Source organism: Canis lupus, chromosome 17 (genome assembly GCF_003254725.2).
Source record: "Canis lupus dingo isolate Sandy chromosome 17, ASM325472v2, whole genome shotgun sequence".
NCBI lineage: Eukaryota > Metazoa > Chordata > Mammalia > Carnivora > Canidae > Canis > Canis lupus.
Window position 1 is genome coordinate 29,343,276 of NC_064259.1, and position 16,639 is coordinate 29,359,914.

The window sequence follows — 16,639 nt, forward strand, 5'->3', positions numbered from 1 at the left end:
TAATTAAGCATATACACTTTGAAAATGAAATTAGTACTATGTTTTGAATATAAAGTCCCAACTCTCATGAGGCTCTAGATGTATTATTGGGATATATTAAGATTCATAATCATATGCATAGTTATTTTATTTTTTTAAGGTCATACTCAAATAGCTAACCATTTAATTTCAACCCCTGAGAGCAGATGAAAAGGAAAGAGATCAGGAGCAGAAAAGAAAAAGAGTAAGTGGTTTTAGGAAAACATTGAAAAAAAAAAATTGGGGGATGTAAAAGAGGCAAGATTTATGATTTACAGATACAATGTTTTCCACTTACTCTTCACCCCCTTTTTCCCCTTTCTCTCCTTTTTGTATTGTTCCTTGAGTTTGGTAATTACTCCCTGGTCCACATTCCAGGCTTCAGGCACGAGACACTGGTCTTCCTTTTCTAAATAAGTGAAACAAAAGAAACAGCCTTTTTAAATAAAATATTGAACACCATAAATCAATTCACTGTTATGTCAATGAATGACATAACCATTTTCTTCATTGTATCACTAATTTTAAAAAGTTATTGCTTATTCCTTAGATGTGTAAATCATACAAAATCTAGTATCTAAGAAATGACAATCAATTCAATTTCCCAGGTAATAATAAATTTCTCCTGAAAGAAACATAGAAAAAATAATCCTAGAAGATCTGTGTGACTTTTAATAAATTAAGCCCAAAAACTCTAGAAGAAAACCCTCATTTTCTGAATTCAATTAGGATTAACTCACAAAAAATTTATGTAATGAGAGGTTATTATTAAGAGATTATAGAAGTCTTCAATAACCTTTCACTTTAAAATTTTTATATTTTTGGCATGTGTTCAACTAATGATTTTTTTTACAGTCCTTATAAATAGCACTGTGTATACTTATTAATCAATCTTCATTCAAAATTTAAAGCAATGTAAGTGATTTGTTAATTTACAAATTCTTAAGTAGGAAACTGAGCTTCTAGTAGATAGTAGATAAATTCCATCAATAATTTTCACTATTATAGAAGAAAATTTAAAGAATGAGTTATATATTTTATACTTAGTACAAAATTATTTATATACTATGTAATGTATTAGCTCAGAACTCTCACTTGAACTCCAGAATCATATATCCAACTGCCTACTCTACATTTCCATTAGAAAGTCTAACAGATTATCTCAAATTAAACATGTAAAATCAAATTCCTAATCTTCCAAACCCAGTATGTTTCATCATTGTTGCATTTGCTCAGACCGAAAAATCTCCCTTTCATACTTCACATCAAATATTTCAGAAAATACTGTTTTTTCTACCTTCCAAATATATCCAGAATCTGACTACTTAGCACATGTACTACTTCTCTAGTTATTCTGTCTCTTGCTAGAATTACTACAATAATTGTCCCCTCTCTCTTCATACCAATACTATTGTCAACATGGTGCTCTAGGTAATCTATTCTCAAAAAAGCCAGAATGATGCTTTAAAATAAAAGTGAGATCAGTCACCCTTCCACTCAAATTCCTCCAGTGGTTCCCCATCTCACCTGTGTTCTAAAGTCCTACATGATTTAGTCATTTTTTACCATATTCCCTTTGGAATCACTCTGTTCCAGCCATTCTGATGATCCTTAAATTCCTCAAGCATATCAAAGCTGCTGCTATCTTGGGGCCGGCCATTTGCTGTGGCTTTCTTTTGCCTGAATATTCCTTCCATAGAAACCATACTGCTAAACCACCAATCAACTTTGAATGTTTTGTTCAAATGTTACCCTCTAAATTGGACCTACCCCATTACAATTTTAAATTGTAATCTGTCTCCTCCACTTCACCCTGACCCCAGCACTCTCTATCCCCCTTACTCTGTTCTACTTTTTCTATTTTCCAAAGCATCTAACACCTTCTGACGTGCTCTATCACTTATGTTTATATTCTCTTAGTAGACTATATGGACCACAGGGGTAGGGATCTTCACCAAATGACTTGGCACACAGAAAGCACTTGAGCAAAATTTGTTAAATGACTGGAATAAACCAAAATGAAACAGAATAAACAGGAATCTATTTTTAACAAGTTAAATTTCAATCTGCAGTTTAAAAACCTTAATTGGGGCTCTGAATAGATTAAATACAATAAATTTTAAAACTCAATATTTTTAGGGCTCTAACTATATAATCTATCAATAATAAAAAGTCTCTAATTTCCCAGAAAGATCTAACAATTAAAATTGTTAATATTTCATCAATCACGTAATAACTTAAACTGGGTAGCTTTTGAATCCTACAATGTCTTCAGTTTTTTAAATTAAAAGGTAAGCCTTATTGTAATCTTCACTGGACTCACAGCAATAGTAATGGAAGATCATGGAAGATGTGTGGTAAAATCTATTTACTTTTCAGAAATAACAACATTCTTTACCTAGGTATGTTCACTCCTTTTTTTAAGAGGGTGGGGAGAAATCAATAAAGCACTTTATACGGTTTAAATGTCCATTCAACTAAACAGGATTTGCAATCTAGTTCTATTAATTGCTTAAAAGTGAATATTTCTGAATATAAATAATGAAATCCTAAAAACATGTAAGGCTAAACTCCTGGTAAAGAAACCTCTAGTCAACTGAAAGATTCTATTCACTCATACTCAGAAATACCCAGTAAACTACTGAAAATGGAAACAGCTCAAAGGTGGGACTAATCAGTCACTCATGTTTTCACCAGTAACTTCACAGAAGGTTAGCTTAAAACATACACATGTATCATAAAATACCCTGGGCTGTGACTCACACTATAAAGCAAAGGAAGTGACACAAGAAACAATGCAGCTGTCTTTGGAGAGAAATGAATCGAAATACCCTAGCAATAAGACTGGCAATGAAAAAAAGCCAACTTTCATTTATGCAGATGTATGATTCCTCAGAGAAAGACTTCTGTGAACCACAGTGGATCTAGCTATGCTGGTAGAACTGGTGCCTAAAATACCTGAATAACTTGATATATAAGCTCAGTAGTAACAATACAGAAAAGAGACTTCAATTTCCCCCTGGTTCCCAAGTAAAAAAAAAACAAAAAAACAAAAAAACTAGTCGCTATAAAGCCATTATATACTTCAATGACTAATTTTTTTAATTTTTATTTATTTATGATAGTCACACAGAGAGAGAGAGAGAGAGAGAGAGAGAGAGAGAGGCAGAGACATAGGCAGAGGGAGAAGCAGGCTCCATGCACCGGGAGCCCGATGTGGGATTCGATCCCGGGTCTCCAGGATCGCGCCCTGGGCCAAAGGCAGGAGCTAAACCGCTGCGCCACCCAGGGATCCCTCAATGACTAATTATCCCATATAATAATTACCTTCAAATTTGCCACAAAAAAAGGGAAAAGTGGCATCATAAGAATTCCTGACAACAAAACCCCAAGGAAAGCCCCCAATTTAAAACTAGACTAGTTGGGCAGCCCTGGTGGCTCAGCGGTTTAGTGCTGCCTTCAGCCCAAGGCCTGATCCTGGAGACCCGGGATCAAGTCCCACATCGGGCTCACTCCATGGAGGCTGCTTCTCCCTCTGCCTGTGTGTCTCTGCCTCTCTCTCTCTCAGGAATAAATAAAAAATAAAGTATTAAAAAAAAAAAACTAGAATAGTTACTGATTCTCTAACCTTACCTGTCTTTAAAGTACATAAAACCACAACTAAGGGAGTCCTGGAATTCTTCAACCTCAAAAGAAAATTTTCCTCTCATTCTTAATATCTCTCCCTCTTCCTCACTCACACTACATATACACACACCTGATGGAACTGATCACTTTGGAAGAACTCATCACAATGATAACAATTCATTTCCAAACCTCTAGAATAATCTATGCTGTATAAGTTTTCCCCAAAATAATTGTTTTACCTCCTGATGTTTAAAATTTTAAATTTGTTTACAATAATTTGCACCAAAGAATTCTATGTCTTGCACAAACTGATGAAATCTTCCTAGAATGAGTTAACTACAGATTTTTAAATTTATACTTCTTTTGCACAGAAGATGCCAGAGATAAGTCTCTAAAATTCTTTATTACATTCTCATACTCAATTTCCACAATCTAGACTTGCAAGTTCTACTATCTAGGCAGGAAACAGAACAGTCTGTATATGGGTTCAAATGCTTTTCATGGTTTATTGCTTATATTAAAAAAATATACATGAGATAACTAGTTGTATAACTTTCTTTAAATACACACACACACACACACAAACACACAGATATACCCTGGATAAAAGGTACCAGCAGTAAAAGGTTCACAGGATATTCAAAATTTCAACATTATAAGAAATTTGCAGTGTTCTTCAAGATGTTGCCCTTCTGGTAAAATACTAGCTTCTTTTATTTACTTAGTATCTCTGGCTGGATCCAGTATGCTTCCTTACCCCATTCTGTTCCATCGCCTGCACTTCTAGACTCACTGTCTCCTTCCTCGGATGTAACCAAGAAGTCAAATTCCTTTAGAGCTTCTTTTGTATCTCGATCTTCACTGCTATCAGGCAATGCTTTTTTCCTAACGATCTAATGAAAAAACATGCTAAATTAAAATTTTAGGATATTTATGAAATTAACTTAAATAAAGGAAAACAGTATCCCTTTATCACTGAATAAGAAAACCCAATTATTGGCTTCTTGAGAAAATATATTTTTGTTATAATACTTAATTCAATGTAAAACAGATAATCATTTTAAAAAGATATACAGTATACATTTTAAAGTAGTAATTTCAACTTTGTTCAATGATGGCTTATTTTAAATAAGCTAATGAAATCATATATTGAAAATACTGGAATATAAGAAAGGTATTTATAGATAAACAAAAAATGTCCCTGACATACTACTGTACTGAGAACCACAACCATATCTTAACATTTCTTGGATGCAGCCTGTTATTGTACAGACATTCTCATCTAACCAAAAAGAGAAACATTTCATAAAATACAAAAGTTTTACAGAATATAACCATGATAAATGTTAACTCTACTACATTATCCCTTACAAAATCTAAAATCACGAAAGCTACAAACTCAGAAATGCAAGCCTCAAGTGTTAGAAAGTACGGTGCTAGAGAAGGGGGAAAAAAAAAACAAAAAAACAATCTCCCTGGTATTTCTACTATTGCAACCTTGCATCAGTTTTCTCCAATAACTCTCTATATATTCAAATTTTTCTAAAATACTGATCTTCCCAAGTGGGACTTGACTTATAGATTTAATAGTACATCTGGCTGCTATGTACTATTAAATAGTTTTATGTTTATGTACTTATGTACTGCTATGTTTTATGTACTTAAGAACATTTCTGGATTCACAAATCCAGTTGGAGGATTGAAATTTAGGCTGAATGCATGCAGAGACGATTTTTGAGATCTATATGCCAATATTCTTTATGAATTATCTTCTTTTTAATCACCTCCAACACCAGGAGTCCAAAGAAATTAGGATGAGTGGTTTGTAGCTTCTTTTGATAAAATGGACTATCTCAGCTTCTCAAGGCCTTAGGTTCTTCACTTCATGTAAAATGGAAATATCATGATCTGATCAAACTTCATTGCTGGATTACTGAAAGTGTTTTAAATTCATAAGGGTTCAAGAGTGATCAGTAGAACAGAATATAGAGTCTAGAAACATTATAAGAGGTAACAAATACCTGACTTGTATGACCCTGTTCTCATGCTTATTCCTAAACAATCACAGCACTTTTCATCTAAGATGAGATATAGACTCAGAAATCCTTCTCAGTGAACCAATATGGAGGATCCTTAAAAAGTTAAAAATATAACCAACTTACAATCCAGCAACTACACTACAAGGTATTTATCCAAAGGATACAAAAATGCTGATTTGAAGGAGCACATGCACCCCAATGTTTATAGCAGCACTATGAACAATAGCCAAAATATGGAAGAGCCCAAGTATGTCCATCGACAGATGAATGGATAAAGAAGATGTGAGATATATAATGGAATATTACTCTGCCATCAAAAAAATGAAATTTTGCCATCTGCAACACCAGGGATGGACTACAGTATATTATGCTAAGGGAAGTAAGTTGGAGAAAGACAAATATCACATGATTTCACTCCTTTGTGGAATTTAAGAAACAAAACAGAACATAGGGGAAGGGAAGGAAAAAGAAGATAAAAACAAAGAGGGAGGCAAAGCATAAGAGACTCTTAACTACAGAAAACAAACTGAGGGTTGCAGGAGGCAGCGGGGAGGTGGGGAGCAGTATGTGCTAAATGGATGATGGGCATTAAGAAGGGCACCTGCTGGAGATGAGCACTGTGTTACATATAACACATAGTGATGAATCACTAAATTCTATTCCTGAAACCAATACTACACTATATGTTAACTAACTTGAATAAAAAAAAAAAATCCTTCTCAGTGTAGAACTCCAGGAAGCCACTATCAGGAGAAGAAAGCTGGTGTAGCAGATGAAAGCTGCCCTCACTGTCCTGTTATATATAAAAACTGAACAGGAGAAATCTAGCAATGCTGCAAGAATAACTGATTTAACTATTCAGAATATTTCCCTAAAATCAAGACATACTTTTATGTATTCCATATTCCATATTCCAATCCCCATCTAGCAAATCTAAAACAAAAAAGCAAGACCAGCTTGACATACTGTGTACAGAAAACCCCATGCTGAAGGTGTATTCTTTTGTAAACCATATGCTAAGATTTTTTCTAATTTTCCCTGGGCAGCCATACTTTCTCTTTTTCAGAGAAAAGTATCTCTGAAGAGTTATACCAACAGAAGACGATGACCTTCATTGTCCCACAAACTAACATACTGCCTAATCTGTTTTCTTTTACCCTAAAGGCTTGACCCCTCCTTTTTCCTGACCCTGACAGGACACCAGATATGAATTAGAGGGGCCATCACCAACATCTTGTAAATAGAGAATTCTTGTTCTCAATGACTGATGAAAAGAGCAGGGAAAATACAGATGTACTGAATGTCTGAATGTAATTTTCACATTCTAATTACTAAATATGGTATGAAGTCACAAAACTAACTCCTTGGGAAAAAAATGTTTCTAGGTCTCCTCTCCTCCATATAATCTTATGAATGAAGATACAGCAAATTGCAGGCCACTGTCTATCAAGTCTTCCACTTAAATAAACAAAAACTCCTGTGTTTTTAATGGTTAGGTATAGAAGAAAAGTGTGACTACCAACAGAGAATAGAATTAGTAAATGGGAAGGGGTGGGGTTTGTTGTAATAAACACCTATCACTTTTCCTTACATCTAAGGTTCCACTCCACTCCTACCTCCAATGAGTTTAGAAATCAACTTAAGAATTATGGCAAACACAAAATACTTATAGGTTGTATAGGGTGACATGAAGATTAAAAAAAGGGATAGATGGCCACTTTGAAACCATTAGAAGAAACATAATACAAATGGGGATGGGACTGTGACTAACAATAGTTAATGATTCTTAATCCCATTCCTCTTAAAGTATCTGAATATAGAGACTAATAAATCTTGCTAATGAAATTATCCTTCAAACACTTTAAAGTTGATCACTTTTTATACACATGTATAATGTTAAGATCATTATTACACTTAACTAATGATACTATGGTGAGAATGCAAAACAATGATGGTAAAGAAAAATAAGGTGAAAAAGTTGATTACATGGAAGGGAGAGATGAAGAGGAGGAAAATGATCCAGAACCCAATGAACAATCAAACTCCAATAGAGGGCAAAGAGCAAGAAAAGAGAGCATATGTGGCTACACACAAATGACAGTTACAATACTCTATGTTTCTGCATTTTCTTAGTTGAATCTACTCAACTGTTTTGATTAATAAAATAAAATAATGGTTTTAAAACCTGTTTGTTAAAAAAAATTAAAAAAATAAAAACCTGTTTGTTTTAATAAATATTTTAATATGATTTTTAGCCATTCTCTCTCTCTACAGCATTCCAATAAATCTTATAAGTCATGCTTAATCATTGCAACATTGAGTTAAACTGCTGGAAAGTCCTTTGGTATGTAGCTATTAATCTATACCTATGAAAATTAATATAATATAGCCTAAGAATTAGCAAAGTTATTACAAAGAAACCAATTATTCGTTTAGAGATACTTTTCCTTGAAAAACTAAAAGGATTTTTTAATCCAGTGCTTAAATGGAGTTAAGCATGTTTATATTAGCTATGCCTTCACTGCTTAATCACAGAATTGCTACAATCTAGCTGCAAGACAAGACTTTGTGAATTCAATTACTTAAAAAGAAACCAGTTTATGGTTAGGAATTTCTAGTAAGACCATACTTAAAGTATTATAATCAGTTATCATTTATCAATGAGCTAAAATAAAGTATTTTGATGAGAAAATACCATCTCAATGCAGTTGGCCCAGAGAAATCACAAAACAGTACAAAACTTCCAAATGAACAGGACAGAGAAAAGGTATCATACAAGTTTAGGCATTTTCTTTTACTACAGTAAATTAAAACACATGCTATTACTACCTGTTTGGAAAAGAAAAAATGGGGGTGACTACTTGGAAGTTCTAATAATATCCATGGCAAGGCTATATCAGCAGAATACTACTGAAGAGTGGTTCAAGGAAACAATAATCTGGAAGTAATAATTTGAGAGTCACTGATGGAGGCAGAGGGCATAAAGAACAGAGAAGCTATACCCAGAAAGCATTTATATCATTTTTCATATATAGCATCTCATTTATTCCTCACAAAATCTTCTGAGGATACAAGAAAGGTTTTTATAGTCCCCATTTTACGAACTAAAACACTAAGCCTGAAGGGTAAGAAGCATAGATAATTAGTGACAGAACTGAGACTTAAACCCAAGGCTTTCAACTCGAGGTCAAGTCGGCTTCACTACCTTGCTTTCTCCCTTATACTCTTCTTAATTAAATAAAATGAAAGAAGAAATGTAAATATTTTCCTAGACAAAGCAAGGAAATCATCCATTACTTAAAAAAGAGAGAGGAGGAAGAAGGAAAAAGAGAGAAAAGAGAAAGAGGAAAAAGTAGGGAGAAAAAAAGAGAAGAAACGAAAAAAAAAAAGAGCTGAAGGTGACAAAATGGAGAAGGGAAGAAAAGGGAGAAGCAGCAAGAGACACTACTCATTCCAAGAAACTATCATGGGAAACTCAATGAATTTATAAAGATGTAAACAAAACTACTGAATAATTCTAAGCAAGTTTGAAGGTATCTAATGAAACAGTTCTAAAATTTTGTTAACATTTGTCTACCAAAGCAACCCAGACAAGAGAGACAAAACCACACTGATTACAGGTGATGCCAGTCACTATCAGGTACTATAACGGGTCTGTCAATTCTATTGTCTTAAAGCACCAGTAACACTGCACTGTTATAGCACACACATTTTTACCATATTCACCAGCTCTATCAAACTACTAAAATGTTTAATGAGTTAACAAGTCAAAGAGTGAGGACCTTTGAGGAATTCTAAAAATTTTTAAAGTAATCTCTTTACTCAATGTGGAGCTTGAACTCACAACCTGGAGATCAAGAGTCACATGTTCTATCAACTAAGTCAACCAGGTGTCCCAGAGAGTGAAGACCTTTAAGAGAAAGCTACCATCCTAAAAATATTCTTGAATTTGAATTCAATACTAAAACCTCTTAGATTAAATTTCCCCAAATTCATGAAAAAAAGTTAAGGATTTTGGTTGAAGCACATGGATTTTTACTTTAAAAATTTTTTTTTTCATGTTGGCAAATTGAACTTCAATAAAAAATTTTTTTTAATTTTTTCATTTCGATTATTTTTTAAAGTAAGCCTAATGATTCCTAAAAATATTAATATCTGAGTATCCAACTCACCGTTGAAGTATCAATGATACTTTTCTCTCTTCCATCAATGTCATCATCTTCATCTTCATCACTGAAATCTGCAGCTGCACTTTCAAGGAATTTGAAATTATCCAGCACAGAGGCAGAATCTGTTAACTCGGATTTTCTGGTTTAAAACATGTACACCAAAAAAAAAAAACAAAACATGTACACCTTGCTCAGTTAATCTTTAAAACTCAACATTAAGAATTAATCCATGATATGTTGCACTAACTTCTGCTTATATTGTAACTGTGATCCCTCAAATAACATTATGAACTACACTGATTCTTATCCATTATATTTCCATGGATTTTAATTTGAAAAGCACTATAGGAAGTAGTTACTCTTTTAAAAGTACTTTGCAATCATATCTATTTAGATTGATGTTACTATAAAGGACTCCCTCTCCTGATTCAGTATTCTTTTGATCCTTAAGTCAACCTTAATGTATTTCTTTTTAAAAATATTTTTATTACCTCTACTTCTATTTTTCTCTATTTTTTTCCTCTGTAATTATTCCTCTGATAAATAAATTTCTATAAGAAAATAACTAGTGGATAGGTCCGTTTACTCTGACACAATCTTATTATCTCTACTGAACAGCTAAGGAGTTGAAAAAATATGCACATAAAATAATGTGCAAAAAATATTACTAAAAATAACTTAATCAAAATAATATAGGGATCCCTGGGTGGCGCAGCGGTTTGGCGCCTGCCTTTGGCCCAGGGCGCGATCCTGGAGACCCGGGATCGAGTTCCACGTCGGGCTCCCTGCATGGAGCCTGCTTCTCCCTCTGCCCGTGTTGTGTCTCTGCCTCTCTCTCTCTCTCTGTGACTATCATGAATAAATAAATAAAATCTTTAAAAATATATATATATAATATATTACAAAACTTGATCCTGTTAATGACTATACCATTAACCTTTTTGAAATAATTGACTTTTCAAATATGTAAGATTTTAATTTAGCTCCCTCAAAATAAATCTAGTAAACAATTTTCTAAAGGCCAGAATAGGATGATTTCTTTCCAGTTCACTTAGAAATGTTTTAGATAGGAAGATCTTAAAAAAAAATTTAGCCACGACTATGGAAAAATTTTCAAAACAGATAAATCTTAAATTTCAAATCTGCTAGGAGCTATGTTTTTGTTTTTTCCCCACCCTATTCTGTATCCTTACACAAATCAGACTCCAAATAATCACTTAGAATAATACCCTTGCCAGTTTCAAAAGTCAGGTCAAGGGCAAAACACAGACAACTAGAGTGGTCTTTTCTGAACATCTTTATAATGACTTACAACAACCCTTTAGGTAAAAGTGTAACCAAGAATAAGGCCTACATTGTTGATGCCTACACAAAGAAACAATAATCTGACATTTGTGTAAATAAGTTAATGTAGTCTTAAATATTAATGAATATAGAAGGCTCTAATGATCTTTGTTTATAGAAGTTTGTTTATAAAAGTCCTATTTGTGAACCTTAACCTATTTGTGAACCTTTACAAAATTATGAAACTCATAATTTTAGTTAATGTTCCAAATAACAGAAACTATGTTCTCACTAGAAAATGTACAGAGTTCAACTAAAACCATTCTTATAGTCCAAACATGCATTAAAATGAAGCAAAAATAATATTTAGACTTTCAGAATCTTTGGCTTTTTTATTTAAGAATCATGCCAATTTCTTTTCAATAAAGAATCTCCTTATTTAACTGTTCATGTTCATTTTAAGCAGAATTCCATATAACTGTATGACACATGATCCAAAAAAGCAAAATAAAATATTTCAAACAGCTACTGAATTTTTCACACTTATTCTATCAATTAAAAATCTACACTTAAGATATTTTCAAAGGAAAGATAAGTCACAATATTAGTAAAAACATAAATGTGGCTAAGAAAAGATTTACTTTTTAAAAAACTTGAGAAATTTATATGATTTCTAGGTCACCAGGATTGAATTTCATTCTTACATTTGAACTGAATCTCCAAAAGATGGCCTTTTGTGAAATTCTAATAGTAAGTGACTGAGCTTCAAGATATTAAGATGTTTAAACCCATAAATTTCAAGCAAATAAAAATATCTTTAAAATATTCTTAAAATAATAAGTAACTCTAATACCTATGGGTTATCTTCTATCAAATGAAATTTCAATTTTTTTATTAAACTTCATAAAGAATTATTTCTGTAGCAGTATCTAAAACTGCAAGTATCACAAATGTCACCCAAAAACCAAAAATATTTAATAAAAACTAAAATTTTAGCTAAAAAGCTTTCTAGACAAAATACTTACCCAATCATTGCTGTCTCTTTAACTTCAGCCTCTGTGCCATTTATAACTGAATCCTGATTTTTGTCATCTTCCCTGTCAGTGACATCACTTGAAAAGCCCAACAAAGCTCGCACTCGTTTAGATTTCACATCTAGAATAGTATCTGTGTAACCCACCTCCTGTAGATACCTGCATGTGAAGAAGATCCTTATAATTCAGACATATTGGAATCAGTATTCTCTAACTTAACATGCAAATAAAAGTATTTCTTTAAATTCATTGCCCGCATAAGACTTAACAGTACAGTACTATACTAGTAAGACTTGCTAATAAATAATCTTCCAGCTGCAGATGGAGCTGTCTCTTGCAGTACCAGCCTCTATGGTCACTGAAAAAAATCAAAGAACTATACAATACACCATTCATTACATTTATCATAAGAAGAAGCTGTTCCTTAATATACCTAATAGCACATTCTTTCTTCTAGGCAGAAATGGAGCAAACTCACTCTCAAATTCTTAATGAAATACTATTTTACAATAGCAATTACTATATCAGTTTTTTCTTTACATTTCTGATATACAGTGTTATCAAATCAATGTTTGAGATCTAGAGAGGATATTTCTAGCATATTTGGTTTCCTCCATGACATACAAGAAAAGTATATTCCAAAGAGTCATTTCTACAGAAAGGAAGCTTTTATCCTAAGACAACTCTAAAATAAAAATAGCCCACAATTCAACTGTGGATGTGGGATGCCTGTGTGCACGTGGGTGTGTGTGTTACAGAGAGGCAGAACCACAGAAAAAAAAAGGGAATATGTTTGTACTGAAAGCTAGAGCTGGTCTAACGCCCGTTTCTGCCATTCTTCCCATGTAACATTAATTCTCCTGAATCTCAGTTTTCTTCACCCTAAAAGCAACACACCCAGGACAGTATAGAGGATGGCATACAGAAGGTACTCGATACCTATTAAGAACAAAGATTTAAAAAAAAAAAAAAAAAAAAAGAACAAAGATGACCAAAAAAGGCCAAAAGTAGTAGTGGCAGGAATATGAAAAGGGCAAACATCATTAATAATGTCATTAACAAACATGATAGACAATTATTAGGCGTGAACCTGTAAATAAGCATCAAGTCTATGAAATTGAAGAGAAAACAAAGGTGGACAAGATAACCAGTCTGAGGTCAGTTTATTTCAAGATCTGATATTAACAGATTACAGCTCAAAGAGTTATTTCACAAGGATGTGTGACCAAAATGGAGTAAGTGTATCTTATCAAATCAAGATTCTCGTTTTTCAATACTATCCAATATTTATAGAAAGGTTTTGATTAAAATTTGGATAAAAAATGTTTAACTTTCCTAAAGTTAAGCAGTCCTTCCTACAAACCAACAGAAAGGTGTTAAGTTTTTCTGTTCTTAACAAACATTTGATTTATACCTTTCTTTGGCAACAGAACCACATTACAGATAACTGTTTCAAAAACTGCTCTTTCCAGGGATCCCTGGGTGGCGCAGCGGTTTAGCGCCTGTCTTTGGCCCAGGGCGCGATCCTGGAGACCCGGGATCGAATCCCACATCGGGCTCCCGGTGCATGGAGCCTGCTCCTCCCTCTGCCTGTGTCTCTGCCTCTCTCTCTCTCTCTCTCTCTCTCTGTGTGACTATCGTAAATAAATAAAAAATTAAAAAAAAAAAAGCCAAAAACTGCTCTTTCCATAGGTAAGTTGGCTTTACCAAGTAGTTACCTACTTATTCAGTGATAAAATACCACCTTTAAAGGGGCAGATTATGAGTCTTTTAAAATTTTTGAAAATTATATCTCAGATTGCTTGCTACGATAATCACTTCTCATAAAAAAAGAAAATCAGCAACTTTAAAATCACTTATTTATGAAAGAAAACATATACATCATATTTAAGACCAAAGTGAGGGCACTATGAAAACCACTTATTAAATGTTAGTGAATTCTCATTTTTTTCTAACTTTGAATAGATAACAAATACATAAAAGGAGACATTTTAATATTCTCTTCCCATTAGTCAAAAGGAATGGCTGGCACAAATTCACTCTGAAAACCATTGGTGTAGACTACTCAAAGGAAACTTCAAAAATCCAAAACAGGTAAGTAAATTTTATTTTAGTGAAGCACAAATCAGAATACCAATTTCAAATATGATATGCAAGAGTCAGGCAGTGAGCCCGTTAAGTGGGTTGTAGGCTACCACCTGACATGTGAATCTCCTTCCAGCTTTGTATTCCTCTTTATAGTCTCAAATACATATTTTATTTTTTTCCTAAATCGTTTTTTTTAAAGATTTTATTTATTTATTCATGACAGAGAGAGAGGCAGAGACACAGGCAGAGGGAGAGACGCAGGCTCCATGCAGGGAGCCTGACGTGGGACTCGATCCCGGGTCTCCAAGATCACACCCCGGGTGGAAGGCAGCGTTAAACCGCTGGGCCACCGGGCTGCCCATCAAATACATATTTCATAGGAGGTATATATGTTAGTGCAAAATTTGCAAATTTGGGAAATTAAAAAAGTTCTTCAATCTATTTAAAATAGGAAGTTTAAAAACATAATACAAAATTACATCTGAATATTATATCTGCAAAAAGTAACTTTAAGAGTATAGAATTCTTTCAAATGTAAATGTTTTTTTTTTTGTAAAAAACCCATAATTTTTTAGTATGTAAAATTATACTCTGATAAAGTTCACATTATAAAAAGAGAATTTATCCTTGGCAACTCTTATTAGTATTTAATGAAAAATAAATTCTACCACTAGGGACAAAAATGTTTACTATGAAAAAGGAACAGTAATTCAATTAAGTGTTTTCATAGCAACAGTCTAATAATAAGAGATAAAGTTATTCTGAGTTGAAAATGAAAATTATATATATAGTTATATATAATAATGTTATATATATATATGAAAGTATACTTCTCTTTGACCATGGGATACTTACTGTCTGAGTAGTTGTCGACCCTGTTTCCACATTAACTGGCTATTTTGTTGTGGCTGTACCTCTGTTTCATTACCTTCATCTGGAAAACATTAAATCATAATAAAAGTGCCTTGTTTTATACATTAGAGGGCATCTCAATTCATAAAATTATGTCCAATAAAAAATTTTTAAGATTAAGAATATGCAAACATTCAACAAACTGTAAGGTATATTTTAGGACAATGTATATATATTTTTTTAATCTAATGTCCATAACAAAAGTTATATAAATTCATTATTGCTACGAGATTCGCCTGAGAGTAGCACAATTAAAATAAAGACAGATTCCCAATCTCTAGTAGCCTGAGAATTTTCTTCCAGGACAAAGACCTATTCAAATCAAGTCACACAATAATGGTCTAATGAAAGTATTATGGAGCACCACATCAGAGCTAAAACAAAGCACTCAGGAATGATGATAGAAAAACCAGTTTGGTAAGAGTAGATAGGGAAGAAATAATTTCAATCCAAATCTATTTCCTTCACTAGTTATTAAATGAAAACTTCAAATATTCTTTTGAAGGCATTCTTTCTTTGAATGAAAACCACCTAAGCCTTGTAAAGCTTAATTCATCATTTGGTAGAATCTGAATCCTTTCAGGAAGATAGTATAATATATAATGATAGTATGTCACAGAGCCTTCTCTGTGACAAATCTGGACTACAGAATTTCCCAACTATACTCTGACTCAACTTTAAAAATACAAAAAAGTTCACACTTTCTATCAGTCCTTGATCAAACTGCAAGAAACTGTGATCTTTTACAGAAGGTTTTATTCAACTGGAGATGTAAGAAAAACTGGGAAAATTTGTTTTATATTTGATGTAAAGCATTTACTGTGTTCCAGATGCTGTGTTAAAAACACATACATTATCTCTTTTAATCTTTACAACTCAAAAGATAGGTGTTATTACTAACCCTATTTTAAAGATGAAAATGATGAGTTTTACAAGTTAATTGTACGATTTCCAAGTTAGAAACATAGTTTTAAGTACTGAAATCACGTTTGACTCCAAAACTCACAGATTTCCCTCTACATGCTATTCCCACTACAGTAAGAAATTAAAATATGTCAATAAGAATTTGATCTTCCATTTTCACTTTTCTCCTAAAATAATTAGGCCAAACTCTGTGATATACTAAAGAAATAGCAGTAGACCAGATTGTGGCGGGAGGATTAAGTTACCTCAAAAAGTTAGATTACTTGGGATGACTTCAGAGTACATACTTCAAAAAAAAAAAAAAGGGCAAAAATAATGTCCCCATACTAAGGAAAAACAACACACATTTTATTTCCATTGGCTCACAAATTCAGGAACTATGGTTCACAAATGGTTCCACAAATTCAGGAATATACTATGGTATGTTCTAATATATCTCCTTTTTAAGTCAAGTAAATAACCTATATTTGCCAAGTAAAAATACTTACACTGGCATTTTAAAAGACTAAAAATTTCATATGTGAAAGAACTTTTGAGGTCATCT

At 33.0% G+C, this 16,639-nt stretch overlaps 1 protein-coding gene across 3 annotated transcripts in view; it reads right to left on the bottom strand.

Moving 5' to 3' along the window:
* STRN (striatin) overlaps positions 1-16,639 on the bottom strand; it is a 105,787-nt gene that overhangs the window by 41,372 nt on the left and 47,776 nt on the right. For all 3 annotated transcript variants that reach the window (XM_025454186.3, XM_025454184.3, XM_025454185.3), the window contains exons 4-8: positions 15,115-15,193; positions 12,163-12,330; positions 9,857-9,992; positions 4,403-4,538; positions 317-427 (exon numbers count right to left, since the gene is read on the bottom strand). In XM_025454186.3, the coding sequence (XP_025309971.1) occupies positions 317-427; positions 4,403-4,538; positions 9,857-9,992; positions 12,163-12,330; positions 15,115-15,193 (630 nt within the window). The remainder of the gene's footprint in view (positions 1-316; positions 428-4,402; positions 4,539-9,856; positions 9,993-12,162; positions 12,331-15,114; positions 15,194-16,639) is intronic.